This window comes from Caretta caretta, chromosome 20, assembly GCF_965140235.1.
Source record: "Caretta caretta isolate rCarCar2 chromosome 20, rCarCar1.hap1, whole genome shotgun sequence".
Classification (NCBI taxonomy): domain Eukaryota; kingdom Metazoa; phylum Chordata; order Testudines; family Cheloniidae; genus Caretta; species Caretta caretta.
This window is the reverse complement of record NC_134225.1, coordinates 19,555,203-19,567,805: the sequence shown is the minus strand read 5'-3', so window position 1 is coordinate 19,567,805 and position 12,603 is coordinate 19,555,203. Positions and strand designations below refer to the sequence as shown.

At 49.2% G+C, this 12,603-nt stretch overlaps 1 protein-coding gene across 1 annotated transcript in view; it reads left to right on the top strand.

The window, feature by feature from the left end:
• The window catches only part of LOC125627804 (adhesion G protein-coupled receptor E3-like), a 30,700-nt gene that overhangs the window by 6,124 nt on the left and 11,973 nt on the right, over positions 1–12,603 (top strand). Inside the window, 9 exon segments of the mRNA XM_075121767.1 lie at positions 6,135–6,290; positions 6,723–6,799; positions 7,174–7,272; positions 7,787–7,964; positions 8,480–8,498; positions 8,500–8,585; positions 9,290–9,483; positions 10,416–10,577; positions 11,075–11,269. Coding sequence (XP_074977868.1) covers positions 6,135–6,290; positions 6,723–6,799; positions 7,174–7,272; positions 7,787–7,964; positions 8,480–8,498; positions 8,500–8,585; positions 9,290–9,483; positions 10,416–10,577; positions 11,075–11,269 — 1,166 coding nt within the window.

The window sequence follows — 12,603 nt, the reverse complement described above, 5'->3', positions numbered from 1 at the left end:
CTTCCCAGCTCTGACACCACAGAGCCTTACACCTGTGTCCCTGTTCCCATTCCTACCCTTAGCCAAACATGATTCCAACTTCCTTACTCCCATTCCCTGTTCCCATCTCCCCCACACACCCACTCACTTCCTCATTGACTACAGATTATGTAGTAAAACTTGAGTTCTGCTTAGCTATACCTTAACCAATCATTTTCCTGAAATTTAACTAACCAATCCTAACATATTGTAACATGATTATGTAACCAATTATATCCCACCACCTTAATTAGTTTACACCCAGCAAAGTTAATTATACAGCAGACAGAAACAATCACAGAACCAGACAGATTATACAGACAAACAATAGCAAAGTGGGAACTATAATGACAAGACAATACAGAAGTGAGGATTTCACATCCCAGCTATTGATAAGTGAGTTCTTGCCAGACAGGATGCTATCAAACTAAGTTTCCTTTTACATTTTCTAGGCACTTCCCTTTCTCTGGAGGTGATAGGAATACAATCCTGTCCTGATAGTGCCTAACAGCCCAATAGCACCTTATTTCAATGTGACTAGTTTGGAATGTGAGGATGTGACTGTTCGCTTCCTAGCTTATGGCTGCCTCTGCTGCTTAGCCAAAGGCCTTAGCCTAAGAACAGGGCCTCAGGCTGTCACAGTAAGAGAAGGCCCTTACACCAGCAGACAGTGATTTTGATTCTTTCTTTTGTACCTCTATAACGAGCCAAGTGATAAGAATACACCTAGATTCTTAGAGTCTAGGCCTTTACAGACAGGCCTGAATATCTATATCCTCATTGCATGATTGGTAATGTATAGAACAGTGGTACCCAGACTAGTCCTGCCACTTGTGCAGGGAAAGCCCAGTACGTCCCTCGGCCCACGCCACTTCCAGCAGCTCCCATTGGCCTGGAGTAGTGAACCGCGGTCACTGGGAGCCGCGATCGGCCGAACCTGCGGACACGGCAGGTAGACAAACCGGCCCGGACCGCCAGGGGCTTTCCCCGCACAAGAGGTGGAACAAGTTTGGGAACCACTGGTATAGAGTATTCTTCCCATCATTGAAGCTTTTGCAGAATATTCCCCACTTTTTGGTATCCGAAAACAGGCAGCAATAAAAACAAGTTCACTTTCTTCTTAGAAAGTGAATACATGAGCCATTCTCACTTGCCAATCAGTTTGTTAGGCTTCACCTATTCAAACATTGATTTGGTCAGATAACGATTCTGATTGACAAAGCGAGAACACACCAATGAAAAGTTAGCATCTAGATCCTGGCATTTCTGTGGGCCCTTCTCAGTCCAGTATGCAATGAGATCTTGATGTCCTGTCCCATTCGCCTGGATCGTTGGAGAAGGATATTTTTGTATTACTGTCACTAGAAAAGTCCTCAGAGTGGGGGTGAGACTGCAGCTAGGGAAGACGCAGGAGGCGAGCCCATTCACTTAGGCTGGTGTTCTCCTGGACTTTCTCACCACCAGACTGAGTAGGAGGAAAGAACGTTAGGAGAGAAGTTCCTTCCAGCACTACATCTTGCCTTTGCCATCTTTCTTTGGTCTCCTTCCATTTCTGCCATCCTCCTTTCTTCGACATGGTTTCTATTGTCCAGTGTAGGCCTACTGGGTACAAAGGTCAGTATTGCCTGGGCCTGCTGTGATGGTGCACCCCGTAAGCATTTTTGGAAATATGCTTATGAATGTATATATGACATAACTGGAATATGTTTTATGCTACATATGCCATGTAACGTATCTCTGTAAAGGTTATGATCTAATGAATCTATTCATCCTATTTGTATGCATGTATTGTTTTTTGTATTCAAAGTTATGAATATTGGCTGTGTACTTGCTTGATTTTTTTTTTTTTTAAGTAGCCTTAGTAATGTATTTGGTCAGCTTCTTTAGATAGGAATTTGCAAGTTAAGTGCCCAATCAAGAAGCACTTAACGCACAATGGATCTTGGAAGGCTCCAATCCACATAAGAAGTCTCCCTGAGGACGTTCAAGGTTGCATGTGGACAATGGCTGCTGCCTTTAAAAACTGAGTCATGCATGGACATGTGACTTGCCCATGTGATCCCAAAACTCCATCTTGGAGCTGGACTTTGCATAGGAGAGAGGAGGGGGTCTCCTCCCACAAGAGAGCCTGGGGAGACCCCTCCATTTTGTCTTCAGCTGGCTAAAGAGAGCCTCTCCACCCCCAAGGATACTGCACAGCATGGGGAGGAGGTGACCAGCCCTCTGTGGAGAAAGAAGTGGTTCGGGACTATTTAGAAAAGCTGGACATGCGCAAGTCCATGGGGTTGGATGCGTTGCATCCAAGAGTGCTAAAGGAGTTGGCGGATGTGATTGCAGAGCCATTGGCCATTATCTTTGAAAACTCATGGCGATTGGGGGAAGTCCCGGATGACTGGAAAAAGGCTAATGTAGTGCCCATCTTTAAAAAAGGGAAGAAGGAGGATCCTGGGAACTACAGGCCAGTCAGCCTCACCTCAGTCCCTGGAAAAATCATGGAGCAGGTCCTCAAGGAAAGTGATCAGGAACAGTTAGCATGGATTCACCAAGGGCAAGTCATGCCTGAGTAATCTAATTGCCTTGTATGATGAGATAACTGGTTCTGTGGATGAAAGCAGTGGACGTGTTGTTCCTTGATTTTAGCAAAGCTTTTGACATTGTCTCCCACAGTATTCTTGCCGGCAAGTTAAAGAAGTATGGGCTGGATGAATGGACTATAAGGTGGATAGAAAGCTGGCTAGATTGTCGGGCTCAACAGGTAGTGATCAATGGCTCCATGTCTCGTTGGCAGCCGGTATCAAGTGGAGTGCCCCAAGGGTCAGTCCTGGGGCTGGTTTTGTTCAATATCTTCATAAATGATCTGGAGGACAGTGTGGATTGCACGCTCAGCAAGTTTGCAGATGACACTAAACTGGGAGGAGAGGTAGATACGCTGGAGGGTAGGGATAGGATACAGAGGGACCTAGACAAATTGGAGGATTGGACCAAAAGAAATCTGAGGTTCAACAAGGACAAGTACAGAGTCCTGCACTTAGGACGGAAGAATCCCACCGCTACAGACTAGGGACCGAATGGCTCGGCAGCAGTTCTGCAGAAAAGGACCTAGGGGTTACAGTGGATGAGAAGCTGGATATGAGTCAACAATGTGCCCTTGTTGCCAAGAAGGCCAATGGCATTTTGGGATGTAGAAGTAAGGGCATTGCTAGCAGATCGAGGGACATGATCGCTCCCCTCTATTCGACACTGGTGAGGCCTCATCTGGAGTACTGTGTCCAGTTTTGGGCCCCACACTACAAGAAGGATGTGGAAAAATTGGAAAGAGTCCAGCGGAGGGCAACAAAAATGATTAGGGGACTGGAACACATGACTTATGAGGAGAGGTTGAGGGAACTGGGATTGTTTAGTCTATAGAAGAGAAGAATGTGGGGGGATTTGATAGCTGCTTTCAACTACCTGAAAGAGGGTTCCAAAGGGGATGGCTCTAGACTGTTCTCAGTGGTAGCAGATGACAGAACAAGGAGTAATGGTTTCAAGTTGCAGTGGGGGAGATTTAGGTTGGATATTAGGAATAACTTTTTCACTATGAGGGTGGTGAAACAATGGAATGCGTTACCTAGGGAGGTGGTGGAATCTCCTTCCTTAGATATTTTTAAGGTCAGGCTTGACAAAGCCCTGGCTGGGATGATTTAATTGGGGATCAGTCCTGCTTTGAGCAGTGGATTGGACTAGATGACCTCCTGAGGTCCCTTCCAGCCCTGATATTCTATGAAAGAAATTGGAACAAAGGACAGTAACTACACGGGGTGTGAGTGATTGCTGGACCAGACTAGAAGGAGACTAGTCTGTAAAAGGAAGCTTACTGGAATTCCTCTGAGAGTGAGATTTTTATCTGTATTCAGTTTTCTTACTGTATTAGACATAGACTTGCATGTTCTATTTTATTTTGCTTGGTAATTCACTTTGTTCTGTCTGCCATTACTTAGAACCACTTAAATCCTACTTTCTGTATTTAATATCACTTATTAATTAACCCAGAGTTATGTATTAATACCTGGGGTGGGGGCAAACAGCTGTGCATATCTCTCTATCAGTGTTATAGAGGGCGAACAATTTATGAGTTTACCCTGTGTAAGCTTTATACAGGGTAAAATAGATTTATTTGGGGCTTGGACCCCATTGGGAGTTAGGCATCTGAGTGTTAAAGACAGGAACACTTCCTAAGCTGCTTTTAGTTAAGCCTACAGCTGTTAGGGGACATGGTTCAGACCTGGGTCTGGGTTTTCAGCAGGCTAGCGGGTCTGGCTCGAACCAGGAAGGGCGCTGAAGTCCCAAGGTGGGACAGCAGGGAAAGTCTTGGCACATCAGAAACCCCCTTGGGGTTGCCAACTGTGATCTAACCCATCACACCCACAAACACTAATTTAGCCCCCAAAGACAAAATCACAACCCCAAAAATTGAATTCACAATCGTGATGGAATAATTTGTACATAATATCTAATGAGACAAAAAAATTCCGATGGCCCCGCTACTGGCTCTCAGCTGTTACTTCAATGTGGAATGGAGGGCCTACAGTAGGGCCTAAAAATAGGAGGGCCTAAGGCTATAGCTTTATTAGCCTATGGGTTAATCCGGCCTTGAATGTAGCCTGTCTACACAAGGCGGGTTAGGTTGGTATAACTCAATCACTCAGGGATGTGGATTCTTCACACTCCTGAGCAACATATTTTAACAATATCGGTCTGTATTGTAGAGCTGTCCTGAGACCATGATTTTTAGGGACTAGCAGAGTTATGAATATAAGTTGCCATGCTCATCTTTTGGAGATGTTTGTTCCTTTGCACAGCACCTTCAAAAGACCAGCGTGAAAACTGAAATGGACTTTCTGGTGTGATGAGCAATATTTCTATTGGTATTGTATTGGCAGTGGATTTCATCTGAGGGACTCACAAGAACTCCTGGAGTGTTAACACACTTGTTCTGTGGATTCATATAAAGGGGCTATTGTGATAATATATAATCTGACCTCCTGTATATCACAGGCTAGAGAATTCCACCCAGCCATTCCTACCTTAAGCTCAAAAACCTGATTGAATTAGAGCATATAGTTTAGAAAGATAAGGCCTTTATTGTCATTTACTCGAAGGTCTCTCCATGGCAGAGTCAAAGGACTATCAAAGAGTGTAACTGTAATTACTGTACCATAGCAAACATAACATTGCATATCCATGCTTCCCCACGGCGATTACACAATGATAGGTTCCATGTTTTCCCGTGTAGACGTTAATGCCATCAAGTGCCCTCGCCCTGTGACACTAACGCTATCTGCAACAACACCAATGGGAATTTCATCTGCAAATGCTTAAAGGGCTATGATACTGTCACTGGGACAGTTGGTTTCCCCAGCCTGAAGTGCACAGGTAACAATTGCTGTGAATGCCTTGATGGTAGTCGCTGGACCAGATGGCCCTCTGGGCTCATCCACGAGGTATTTCCTATGCTGGGTCCTCAGTGTCATCCGAGCGATCTGCCTGAGCTCCTCATCCGCACAGCGGGGATCACCGTATTTCCTTTGACTGTCACGTCTGTTTAGATTCAAAGCTCTCTGGGGCAGGGACTGTCTCTCTGGGTATCTCTCCACTGTCTGTGGGACCCAGGCTTGTGGACTCAGTGTTTCTCAGCCAGTGCTTGTGTGTCCACACTGCATTGTTAACCGGGGTTTACAGTTGCTGGACCCAGGTCTTGCAGCTGTGCTAACGCATCCATACTGCACTGCACAGACCTTCTGACTTCAGTCTGTGGTTTGAGGTGCATCCACGCTGCAAAATGACAGAACTTGGACCTGAGTTGAAGCATGTCTCAGACTCTGACCCACCCCTCTAGTACCCAGATGCTAGGACTTGGGTCCTGAGTGCTTGCTGCCCCGAGTCCGATTAATTTGGGTGTGATTGCATGGGGGGCTTGGGCTAAAACCTGAGTCAGAGACCGGGCTTAGTGTGCAATGTAGACATCCCCTGTGCATCCCTGTCTGTGCAGTGCCCTGCACAACGGGGACCTGATCTTGGTTTGAGCCTGTAACTGCCACTGTGATGAATAATTGATTCCATATTCTTCTGTTTAGATATTGATGAATGTTCTCAGGTCCCATCAGTCTGTGGCCCTCACAGCATCTGCATCAATACCCCAGGGGGTTTCACCTGCCACTGTCCTCTAGGTTATTCTTCTCCCAGTGGGACCTCTTGGAAACCTGGTGACCCCCACACCTTGAACTGCACAGGTACCAGTCACTACAAGCTGCCTTGGGAAACTCATGTAATATAATCAGGCCCTGATGGCCCAAAGGCTAACAGTGGTCTGTGAGCCCTCTAGTGGGGCTCTCTCTGGTCCGTGGTTCAGAAGCTGCCCACAAACCAGTGTGTGTGTGTAGCTAGGCCCTTGTATGTTTTGTAGGCAGTAGTATACAGGAGCCAACTGCAACCATGCAAATTCTTCATATTGTTGTTATGGGGAAAGTTGCATCTGGAGTGATGCCACCTTCTTGGGCCCCATAAACCAATCCCTTTAGCTTTAGCATCAGCTCTGCTGTCGTCTGGACTTTGCCGGGTTTCATTTCTGTGCCCAGAAGTGTAATGATGCTTTGATCGCATTATAAAGAGATTTGATCCTTATAAGAGAGGCTCCAGTGTTGGCTCCCTCCTTCCTTCCCTAGAAAATCTCTTTATCTGCCAGCCCGGGATTCTGCAAGGAGATGATTTCAAAAGCCGGTGCGGCAACACCACCCAGCACGTATGTGTCGAGTGAGTCCAAACTGGGGCATCTTTGTGGGCAGGGCAGGAGGGGAAAAGGGAGAGTATGGATGTGAGGGGTGTGTGTGTGGAGTTTGTGTAGTGCACTCACACAGTGTGTGTGCTGCTTCTGGGTTGGATAGTCTATAGAGATAGAGATAGAGAGGGAGGATGGATGGACTGGAGCTGGTAACTAGAGAAGGGTGGAGGCAGAGAAGATGGGTGGATGGAGAAAGAGCTAGACAGAGGATGGATAGAAAGATACAGTGGATTAAGAGGGACAGAACAGGTGGGTGGACATGGACACCCATCTTCCACCCCCCAGTAGATAGATATGTTACAGCATAAACTCCTTTTTCCATGATTCCCCTACAGGGAAACCAGAAAAGCAACAGATTTTGCATCATCCTGAATCAGACCACAAAGAGCCTGGAATCTGCATGTGGCCATGGAAACCAGTCAGTATTGCTGAAGGTCAGAGGCTATGCACCTGTATTTGCCAGTCCCTGCCCCCCGAGGCAAAGTCCCTCCTCTTTGTCCCCAACCGGTCTCCAGATACTTCCTTTCAAAGATGAACCTGGGGGGAGTCTTTAAAAGCCTCTGAAAACAAGGCTTAGTTGCTTCTAGTCAAGAAGAATAGACTGGAGCCAACAGCGAGTGGAATTTCAGCTGCCACCCAAGAGTGGGTGATGAATGTCTTGGGGCAAAGGGAATGAGGCACTATCTTGATGGGAGCTGGGACCTGGGCAGCGTGGGAACCATGTGGAGCGGAGGGCCAGACTATAAGAAGCACATGGAGGGGGAGGGGACCCTAAAAGCCTGCCTAAAATCACCCATCCATGTAAGCAGTTGTAGCTGCCCTGGGATGTTCTGTGATGGTGAATAGGGAGGATCAGTGGTGGATCCATGGGACCATCTCTCTGTTAACCAGTGGGCCACTGTTTGACAGCCCCTGCTTTACCCTGGGAATCTTCTTTTTAAACCCCAGAAAGTCTTCACTTCTCTTGATTCGCTTTTCAATGCCACTGCCCAGCAGTCTACTGGGAGCAAAGAGGAGGTCACATGGGCAGCCACTGCCTTTCTGCAACGCGTAGAATTGGCCGCCTTGGAAGCTGCTCAGAAAAGTCCCGAGAACAAGCCGCAGACTATCACAACCGAGATGATGAGTAAGAAAAAGGAAAAACCTCCACACAGCTCTGAGCACCACCCTAGCTGCTCTCGGTGCTGAAGCTTGGCCTTGGGGCTAAGGTGCTGGGCTGAAGCATAAGAGAGTCGGGTGCCATTCCTGCCTATGTCAAAGGTTCTTTGAGTGACCTTGGCAAATCGCTTGGTGCTTATGTTTCCCTGTCTGTGAAATGAGGACACAAACCCTTCCTGCTGTTTGGGGCAGGAGTGGTCTCTTACTGCATTTGCCTATGGTGCCCAGCACAACGAGGCTCTGATCACGGCTAGTAGCAGGATTGTGAGCTGCAATCATGATGGACCAGGGCCCCATTGTGCTAGGGGCAAGGCACAAAGGACATAAAGACAATCCGGGGTCCTGATTCTTCTCTCGGCCCTGCTGGTTTTACAGCAGCGTTGCTCCCTTCCGCCCCAGGAGTGGGAGGAGAATCAGGCCATGTGCTAAATGGAGGGTAGCTTTCAAAGCAGCGCAGTGAAGAACTTCTCCTTCTGCCCCCAGCCATTGCAGCCCTGCAGGTTACGGGCAGGGAAGATGATCGAACCAAACTCTCAAAGCGACTCGATGAGCATTGACTGCACGACCGTGGTTGGCACCAGCGAACCAGGTACCATCCGGGCGTTGTCTGGGTGGGCAACAGAAGGAGTCAAACCACTCCAACGCATTCCACAGAGCCGGCTGTGAGACCAGATCTTCCAGTGCTGCAGAGAAACCTGAAAGCAGCCCTGATAGACTCCCCAGGGGGTCCTGGGCTGCTTTACACCGACCTTCCGTGCAGTGCTTCATTTGTAACGAAAGTGGGGTCAGGACTCAAGTAATGAGGTGCCAGGACTCGAGCAATGTTTTTACTTTCATAACTGACACAGCAAGCCGGGGGGTGCCGGGGCTCTGAACTGCCAAGCCCAGAGGTTCAGGGGCTCAGCCCTGGCACAAATTAAGCTCCGCCCTTGTGGCTTTCCTGGTTCAGAGGGCATGTCAGGGCTGGAGAGTTTGGACAGACCAGGATGGGGGTGGATTTTCCCGGGCTAGTGGTAGCAGAGCTGGAGTAGAACATGCTCACCTGAGTCCTGGTTGGCTGATGGCCCCCTAGGAGGAAGTGTTATTCATTGGCCAGTGCAGGGCGTAAGGAGTCCTGGGGCCTAGTTCCAGTTTGGCCACTGACGCTCTGCATGAATGTGGGGAAGCCGTCCCATCTCTCTGTACCTGTGTCCTTCTCATCTCTGGCTCGGCTGTGCCACCAGCCAAGAGCTCTTCCAGCTCATTGTGGTCGGACACAGGCTGTTCTGGCCTCTTGCATCTTTGCTCCTGCAGGCTCCCGAGCCGTTGTCTTCATATCGTACGCCATTCTCGAGTCCATCCTGAACAATAACTTTATCGACCAGCAAAACCTGATGGGTGATGACAAGCAGGGTACCATCACGCTGAATTCCAAGGTAGTGAGTGGGATCACTGGGAAACCTGGACCCCTCTCCAAACCTTTCAACTTCACCCTGAAGCATAAACAGGTAATTGGCAATCATGTTCCTGCTTGATATGGAAGAGGGCCCCCTCTTGGCCAGGGCCTTTTCCTCACTGTCTTCTCTCTTTGCTTCTGTTGTCAACACTGCCGTCCTCTTCCAGTTGGGCTCACGAATGAGGGTCATCTTCCACTCCTTCTGCCTCCTCCCCTGCCCCCAAGATGAGTCCAAATCTTGATGCTGTTTCTTCCCCGCAAAACTGGCTTTTCCTCTCTTCCCTTGCCATGGTTCTGGTCACCTTCCACCTTTCTACTGCAGCCTCCTCTCTGGGCCCCGCAGTACCCATAATTCCCCCCTTCAGTCCTGCTAAAATGATCTTCCTTGCCCATCAGTACCACAGATCCCCTACAACTTGAATCTTTCCACTGGCTCTTCCTTCTCCACCACATCAAGTTTAAATGAGGAGGCAATTCAACTTAACATTGAAAATGGGCGAATGCTAAGGGTCCCCCAATACCCACCCTAAAGCCTACAAAAAGCATGGAAATTCCCAGGTGAACTTCTAAACCTCAATATCTTGTACCAGTGGGGCGTCAGCTTGGATGCCTGACTCTGCTCTCGTTTACCCCAATCCAGATCAATGGACTTATAGTGGTGTGAAACCCATAGCCATTATTATAGTGGCATGTGGAGGCTCAGTGAAAGCAGGGTCCCATTGTACCAGGCACTGCACAAACACATGGGCCCCGTCCCAAAGAAGACAGACAAAGGGTAGGAGGGGAAACAGAGGCACGGAGACTTCTCAAGAGATTGCACATCAGGTCAATGGCAGAGTTAGAAATACAACCCCAGTTCCCTGAGTCCTAACCCAGTGCTCTGTCTGCCAAGCTCTGGCTCCTCTTTGGTTTATCTTGGGCTAAACTAGCCCTCGGCTCTTTAAAGGATGAGGCTGACGCTGGTGCTGCAATTTCTGTTTCCAGAGAAAGGAAATGGAAGGGAAGACTGTCTGTGTTTTCTGGAACCCCACTGGCACCTGGTCTACTGAAGGCTGCAGACTTCTCCTCGCGAACAGCACTCACACCACCTGCAACTGTAATCACCTGTCCAGCTTTGCGATCCTGATGGCTTCACATGCTATCAAGGTATTTCAACCGTCCACTTAAGCTCATGGTCCACGGGTTGCATTAGCACAGATGCTGCGGCTGTTTGCAAGGACAAACCGGACATTTGACACCCTAAATGCAGGCGTCTGCCACTTACGCAAAAGGAGTAATGCCTCTGGCTGTAAATAGTTACACTGTCCGGAGCCAGCCACGAGGAAAGGCATGATCAGGTGCACTTGGCCAGCATGTTAGATGTCAGAGAGCTGGCATGGGGAGCGAGTCAGCCTGGTATTTGGTCCACTTTGTTTACAGTCATTACGAGATCCAGAGATCATCTGGGGGCTGCAAACTCAACACATGTGTTGCTCTTCTGAGTTCCCAGTGAAAGGGGCAGGGAGCAGATGGGTCCTCCATGTTCTCCAACAACAGAGCTAGAGGTCTGATTGCCCTGGGAAATTATCCGGTTATTTCAAAGCCCCCGTTTCTCCAGCATGACTTGCAAATTTTACTCTTCCTTTTAATTTTTCCTTTTGCAGGAGAGTGACCCACTGACCATCGTCACCTACGTGGGACTGGCCCTCTCTCTGCTGTGCCTCTTCCTTGCCATCCTCACCTTCCTCCTGAGCCACTCCATTCGCAACATCAGCACCTCCCTCCACCTGCAGCTCTGCCTCTGCCTCTTCCTGGCCGACCTGCTCTTCCTCACCGCGGTGGACAGAGTCACCAATGAGGTAGAGAAATCGGCCAAAATCCACCCCCCCATTATCTATGAGATCGTAAGTTCTTCAGGGCAGGGACCATCTTCAAAGGTAGGTCTCTACTGCAGCTGGGGCGGGGGTGGGGGGTGCCTCCCAGAGTGGACAGACAGACAGACACATGCTGGCTCCGCTTGAGCGAATGCATTCAAACTCGCTGTAGAGCCTCGGCAGCGTGGGCCAGCTGCCCGCATAAGTATCCAGAGGGTCGGGCGGATTGTACTTGAGCAGCTAGCCTGGGCTGCTGCCCGGGGACGCGTGCTCCCAGCTGCAGTGGAGACTCACTCTTCCTGCGTGTTTGTACAGCGCAGAGCACGACGGGTCCTTGAACTTGTTTGGGGCCCCTAAGTGTTCCTGTAATGAAAGAATGAGGGGGAATGGGGCACATATGGAGCCCTTGACATGGGGGGGGGGGAAGAGGAAGCAAGGGGGGGCACACAGAGACCTACCGGGGAGGATGGGGGGCAGCAAATAAGGGACTGGCATGTGGAGAGAAGACAGTAGGAAGGGGGTGGAACACAGCCCCTGGCATGTGGGGGGAAGAGGAAACATGGGGGACCACACAGAGACCCTACCAAGGGATGATGAATAAGGGACAATGGTATGTGGAGAGATGACAGTGGTGGGGTGGGGATAACACAGCCCCTGGTATGAGTCCAGGCATGTGGGGGCTTGCAGGGAGTCCTTGAAGAGGAGGATGGGAGGATGGCACAGAGAGCTTGTGGGGGGAGGGATAGAGGAATACAAGGAACATGCATGCAATGCATTCAGATTGCAAGCTACGACCTGTGTGATGCACTAATAATCAAGGTGGGTTGCTTTTGCCCTTGGGACCCTTCACATGCCTGGTATCACGATGCCCAGAATAAATTCAGTGGTCCGGATTCTGAACTTGCTTACGCTGCTTTGACACCACCGGCCTCAGTGGAGGTATCTCAGATTTACACCAGCATCCGTAAAATCCGAATCGGGCGCCAGGGTTGAATTATCCCTTGGCTTCAGCTCCCCAGCCACAGGAGGGGTCCTGGACTGAGCAACGTAGGAAATCAACTTCGCAACCACAAACAGCTGAAGATGCACATTTGGGCCGATGCGGGTTTCCCAAGGTTAAAAAATGCCCTTGGCCCACATGTGGAATACAGACAGCTGTGAATATGAGCTGGCTCAGAGGGTGAGGAAAGTGCATGTGTTTCAGTGTGTGGGTTTCCTCGGTTTACTCCTCGCCCTGAGTTCTTGCCAGAAAACAAATTAACATGGTCACCGAGTATCTGGTGTCTGTGTGTGAAACACCACTGCCCCCTATTGGATGG